The sequence below is a fragment of the Haliaeetus albicilla genome, chromosome 9 (assembly GCF_947461875.1).
Source record: "Haliaeetus albicilla chromosome 9, bHalAlb1.1, whole genome shotgun sequence".
Taxonomy (NCBI): Eukaryota; Metazoa; Chordata; class Aves; order Accipitriformes; family Accipitridae; genus Haliaeetus; species Haliaeetus albicilla.
In genome coordinates, this window is record NC_091491.1 from 8381544 (window position 1) to 8387543 (window position 6000).

Consider the following 6000-nt stretch of genomic DNA (forward strand, 5'->3'; position numbering starts at 1 on the left):
CACAAGTCCTCAAAAGCAGGTAATGAATATTGTTCAAACAACTTCAAGCCAGTGTTACCAGAATGCTTCAAAGAGGAACCTACAAGCTGTTCAAGTCAGACTGTCACATTTAGTCTGCAAAAACGAGATTAAGGTTCATACAGTGATACTCCACAACAGGTTTTACAGTATGCACAGAAATTAAATTATGATAAGAGTGAGCTATTTTTTACTAAAAACAGAATAGAACAATCTATCAAAATGCCATTTGGCTGCGTTCATTACATTTTAGAATTTAATTTACATGATAGATACTTTAGCGTAATATGTTTTAATCAATAAGCATTTCTGAAGGCTTTATTTTTACAGGAAATATTTAGACTTCTTCACTGTTAAATGTAACGCCACAGCAGTGACGTTAGGAGCGTTTATTCTCCTATGCTAAGCAAGTACAACCACGCATACACAGAGGCAAAAGCAAAAGTCCACAATTAAAGATGTCAGACCTTGTTTAACTACATCTTAATTTAATCCATTTTATTTTATACAATTCTACATCTGGATCTCATTTTCTGTATTCCTGTAGGTATTCTGGGCCACTATTAAGAACCCTTTCAAGTTAGCAAAGTTCAGCCAAGTCTACCTTAATCCAAAGCCTTTAAAAGAAACAATAAAACACGGAAGGGGGGGGGGGGGGAAGAAAAGCCTAAACCAAAACGCTACTTTACCCCACCTCCTAATGCACCTGAAAGTCAGAAAGGACCAGCCTCCCACTACAGATCCTACGTAGCACTTCCCGTTTTGGGGCTGCTGGGGCTTTTTTTTTTTTTTTTTTTTCTTTTTTAATCATCGCTCCCGCTAGCTCACCCTCCGCAAGCCCCGCCGAGGGGAGGAGAGGGGAGGGCGGCGGGTCCCGCCGGGTCCCGCTCCCCGGGCCCCCCCCTCGCCAGCATCCCCTCACCTCCTGCGGGGCTGCGGCTCTGCCCGGCATCAACGCACCAATGCCTCCGGCTGCGGCGGGGCTCCGGCCGGGCACCGCCGAGCCCTCCTCGGAGTGGGGGGGCCAGGGTGGGCAGCCGGCGGCTTTCGAGCCAATTTATTTAAACGGGAGGCACCGGAGGGCTTGAAGAGGCAGGGCAGCGCTCTCCTGCACCAATCAACTGGGAGAAACATGCATGTTGCAATCCCATTCAGCGGCGGGAGCAGCACCAATTCATCGTTTGACAACCTTCCCCCCCCCCCCCCCCGCCCCGGGCCTTATCTATACCCCAGCAATTACATTAAACCGTGGGATCTGCAGTTTCCTCAGGGCACGCACCCAAAGGGTGAAGGGGAAGCTGGTTTGCGAGGACTTTCCCTCGGAGGAAACAGGACTTCTAGGCTGTTATGAGCCAGCACAGTAAAGCATCAATATTCCACTCATCTGTCAGATCCTGGACAGCAGGAGAGGCTGGAGAGCCCGTGAATTATGTAAGCGTGCCCTCCCGCCGCCGCCGCCGCGGGGAGATGCCCCGCCGCCGGCCATGCCCCGCCGGGCGGGACGCCCCCGCGCCCCGCCAGCCCCTCACCGGCCCCCCTCGGCGGACGGCGCTGCCCCTGCCCTCCCGCACACCCCCCCCTACCCCCCGCACAACCGCACACACACCACACCCCCCCCGGCCCCAGGCCGGGCGCTCGCCCCCTTCCCGCCCCGCGGGACCCCACCGCGGCTCCATCCCTCGCCCCCCGCCGGCGGCGGCGGCGGCTTCCCCCCCAACCCCTCCCCGCCCGCCGGCGCAGTGCCAGCGGGGCCGCGGCGCTCGCAGGGCGGCGGGAGCGCGGCGGACCAGAGCCCCCCTGCCCGCCGGCGACGGAGGGCCGGCACCCCGCGGCGAGGCGAGGCGAGGCGAAGCGAGGCGGCGGCGGCCGGGCAGCGGCGGGGGAAGCGCCCGCCTGGCCGGCACCACAGCGCCCCCAGCCCCCGCCGCTCCGCGCCTGCACGCCGAGCCCGGCCGGCTCCCTGCGCCCCCACACAAAGTCCCAGCACTCGGTAAACTTTCCCCGGCTCCCGGGGAGAAAAGGCGGCGGGGAAGCGGCGGGAAGGGGCAGGCGGGGAAGGGGGGGGGGGGAGAGGGAGGGAGGGAGGCAGCGGGCGGGGGAAGAGGAGCGGCCGCCGGCAGCCCCGCCGCCGCCGCCGCCCGCCGCCCCGGCCGCCCCGCACGGCCCCGGCCGCCGGGGGGGAACGGGAAGCGGGGAAGAGAGCAGCCCGGGACGGAGCGGGCGAAGCGGCGGCGGCGCCGGCAGCGCCGGCTCCGGCGCCATCTTGGGCTGATCGATGAATTGAACAAAGAGGATCAATTTCCGATGGGGCCGGTGATCAATGGCGGGGGAGGGGGGGGGGCGGAGGGAGCGGAGCGCCGCGGCCGGGCGGAGCGGGGGGTTCCCTTTAGGCGGCGCGGGCCGGCAGCGGGAGGAGGAGGGGGAGGCCGGGCCCGAGGGAAGGCGGAGAAGGGAAGGAGGGGGGGGGGGGGGTCCGGCGGCGCGGCCCGGCCGGTGCGGCGAGCGGGGGAGCCTGACCTGCAGCTGCTGTAAATCAAAGCGCTTCCAATATTGAAACATCGATCCCACATTGGCCGCCATCTTGAGACATATTGAGACAGAGTGAGCGGCTGATAGAGAGAGAGGGGCTGGAGTTCAGGAGCCGGGAGGGAGGGGGAGGGAGGGAGGGAGGGAGGGAGGGAGGGAGCCAGCCGGGAGGGGGGAGGAGGGGCGGGGGGGCAAGGGGGAGGGAGGCGGGCAGGGAGCGCCCAAATCCCGGCCTGGAGCCCGCGCCCGCCCGGAACACGGACTCAGCCCGTGCGCTCGCGGGGGGGGGGAGAGGGAGGGGGCGCCGCGCCCGCGCTCTCACAGGGCGGACGTCGTCCCGTGGGTGTCGTCGTCGTCGTCCCCCCCGCGTGTGCGTGTGCGCCGTCCCGGGGGGAGCGCGGGGGCGCCCGCAAGGCCGGGGGGGGGGGGACGACGGGGACGGACGGCACGGCCCCGGCGGTGCGGGGGCAGCGGGGTCCGGCCGAGCCTGGCGGCGCCAGGCGGTGCGGGGAGCGGAGGGGGGGGCGGGCCCCGTGGGGCAATGCGGGGCGCAGCCGGGCAGTGCGGGGACGGGGGGGGGGACAGCGGGCAATGCGGGGGGGCACTGGCCGCGGCGCGGAGCTGCCTCCGTGGCCGGCGCTGCCCGCAGAGCCCCCGGCGCGGTGCGCGGATCGTCCGCGGGTGCGGTGCGGCGGGACGAACGGCAGAGCGTTCGTTTGGTGCCCGAAGACGCGGGGAAGGTTGTCAGCCCTCTCGGGGAGCCGGCAGGCTAAAATTAGATAAGTGGAGAGAGTTGAGGGGAAACAACAATGAAAAAGTACATTCGAGGCAGCCTGATTCACTGTGTCCGGGGCGGTACAAATGCGTCTTTAAAAGGGATTTATTTGAATGTAGACAGGCACTTACTCATAGGGCTAGTGCCACTGACCACTGCCTTGGAGGGGATGGCGCGTATGAAGGTCGGAAAATCGGATCATAGCTCCACGCAGGATATCCATAGAAACGGAGATTAAAAGGATGAAATAACTTATTTTGTTCTAAACAATAACGTTGCTATAAATACGAACGTTTTCCTTGTTCCCTTCCTGAAAAGCACAGAACATTTTACCAGGCTCATCTTTTAACAAAACAAACCGGCGTACACAAACGGTCCGCAAATACGTTAGCCCCCAAGAAAGCATTCCTTATTTCCTTACTGGGAAACGGGCAAAAACACAGTCTGTACCTGTCCCCTTTGAAATCAATAAGCTGCGTGGTATTTTTCCAAATACAGCTACTTTCACTGTTTTGCACTTCATCTGTAAAAGGAAAATATATCTTCCTCTGGGTAAGTGAGTGATTGTAGGTTTTTTTTTCTCAAATTCTTTTTGATCATCAAGTGAATTTAGTGCTCGCTCAAGTCAGTGGGTTGACTACTTGAAAATGGCTCTGTCTATCTTTTGAGAAGTTACAGCAGAGACAGCGGTAGAGCAATTGCTACAGATTATTTCCCAATCTGCTGGTGTCCTCGTTTGGAGGAGCACCATTATTTCAGCCTCCATTTCCACTTTTTGCTGAGGCTGCTGCTTACAAAGATGCTAATTGCGATGGCGGGTTTTATGTTAATGGTTCCACGTAATGATCAGCCCGACAACTATAGACCTTCAAATTGTTAGTTGGCTGTACTGGGAATAAAACTAATGGCATTTGGTTATGAGAATGTCAGGCCTCCACCTGGGGAACTAGATTGGGTGCTCAACGAGACCGAAATCCAAGAGGCCCCGCACCATGGCACGTGCAGCTGTCGTGGGGCTGGACCCAGGGGTGCCTTTTGACAAGGAACCCCCATTTCCTCCGGAATTGCCCTGCTTTGAGGGAGAGCGGCTCTTTGCTGGGGCGGTGGCTGCGTGTGCGCGGCTGGAATGAGGGTGGGGAGGTGTGGGGTGCCCGGCCAGGGTCCCCCCTGCTCCAGCGAGAGGGTGTCGGGTGCTGCTGAGCAACAGCCGTCTGCAGGGATGGAGCTGCACGAGCCTCCAAATTCTGACTAACAACGTAACCGGTTTGGTAGCTCTAAAATAGGATTTTAATCCTGGGAAGCATCATTTCACATTCCAGTGATCTAATCAAAATCCTTTCCTCTAATCTCTCCATGGTCCCCCCTTTCTAGATGAAAGAGGCTGGAGTTCCTGTCTTCACCCTTTCTCCGCTGCCTCCCTGTTCTACCAGTCTGTTCTGTGTCCAGGCAACTGCAAAAAGACATTTCAAAGACTCCTGCCGTGCCGTGTAGATGTTTTCTCTTGTTAGTTTGGACTGCAGGTGTGTAAGCCTCAAGGATGAAGTATCATGGTGCTGTTTTAGGTTCGGGGCATACAGTCATAGTACAATAAATCACATAGTAATGCTCCACTTTGAACGCACACGCACAGAAAAAGGAAAAGAAAAAAGCATCTGACCTGAATCATTTTCTGGAAACACATCTGGTTAAAATCCAAAGTTTTAAATTGAGTAATATTTTAAAATACATTTGGTAGGTATTAAATTACAGTGTTATATCTGGTAATATTTATGATACTAATGTGTTAAGCGGAGGTTTATATCTGTCAAGAAATATGAATGATTGTCATATGGGGTAACAAATGTATCCTGATATAAATAATATTTTATGATATTTTTAACATTATTGTAGTCTTTTTTGCGGGAGTTACATCTTGTCACATTATTGCCAATTTGAAATAAAAGCTCTGTAGCTAGATACCAAAGCTTTTAGCTATATAATTTTGACTAAGTATAAACAGTACAACTGATTTTAGGAAGTACTGAGAAACCTTAACTCTGCCGGAAGACAAACGCTGAGCACCTATAATTCCTATTGTCTCCTGTGCAGGATCAAGTCCCTTATTTGCCATTTTGTGTGGCAGCAAGCCCAAGGAAATCTTGCTTGACAGCTCTGTTTTCTCAAAGTGCTGCATTACTTCAGGCTGGATTCTGCAAAGAACCTGCAGGGTACAGAGCTCCTTGGAGCAAGCGATAATTTGCTTTGTGTTCCTGCTGAAATGTACCCATGGAAGAAGGATCTTGGAAAATTTGGTGCACCCTGGCAAGAAGACGGCTAGAATAAAGTTTCCTTGGATTATTATGTTTTGAGAAATCAGTCTCATCTGTTCATTTGAGGAAGGTTTTCTTAAGGTTAGATTTGATCTGTGTAAATGCTAACTTCTTTCAACATGCACTAATAGAGTACTGAAAAAGTAAGTACAGTGTACTTGAAGTTTAAATCTAAAATGATGGCAGTAACTAATAGTACTTCAGTAATTCTTGCGACATCCAAAATACTTCTGAGTTTGTTGTACAGATTTCTTTTTCATTTTCTCCCAGGTATAGTCATACAGGCATTACTTTAGGAATTCGGCAAATATCCGATTAAAATTTGTTTCCTATTAATGTCACCATGTCATAAAGTGTCAGTAATACAGATGT

At 55.0% G+C, this 6000-nt stretch overlaps 1 protein-coding gene and 1 long non-coding RNA gene across 14 annotated transcripts in view; one reads left to right on the plus strand and one right to left on the minus strand.

Annotated features, from left to right (window-relative positions):
• CUX1 (cut like homeobox 1) overlaps window positions 1–2692 on the minus strand; it is a 283317-nt gene extending 280625 nt beyond the window's left edge. For all 11 annotated transcript variants that reach the window (XM_069791426.1, XM_069791423.1, XM_069791422.1 and 8 more), the window contains exon 1: window positions 2536–2692. In XM_069791426.1, the coding sequence (XP_069647527.1) occupies window positions 2536–2598 (63 nt within the window). In that variant the 5' untranslated portion in view covers window positions 2599–2692. The remainder of the gene's footprint in view (window positions 1–2535) is intronic.
• LOC138686778 (uncharacterized) lies at window positions 1798–5659 on the plus strand. Of its 3 annotated transcripts, none has more exons than XR_011326086.1 (3): window positions 1798–2008; window positions 4691–4839; window positions 5408–5659. It is a non-coding gene; the product is annotated as an uncharacterized lncRNA (long non-coding RNA). The 3 variants fall into 3 exon arrangements; XR_011326087.1 differs by lacking the exon at window positions 1798–2008 and adding an exon at window positions 2119–2331; XR_011326088.1 differs by lacking the exon at window positions 1798–2008 and adding an exon at window positions 2476–2619.
• Window positions 5660–6000: the final 341 nt, after the last annotated feature.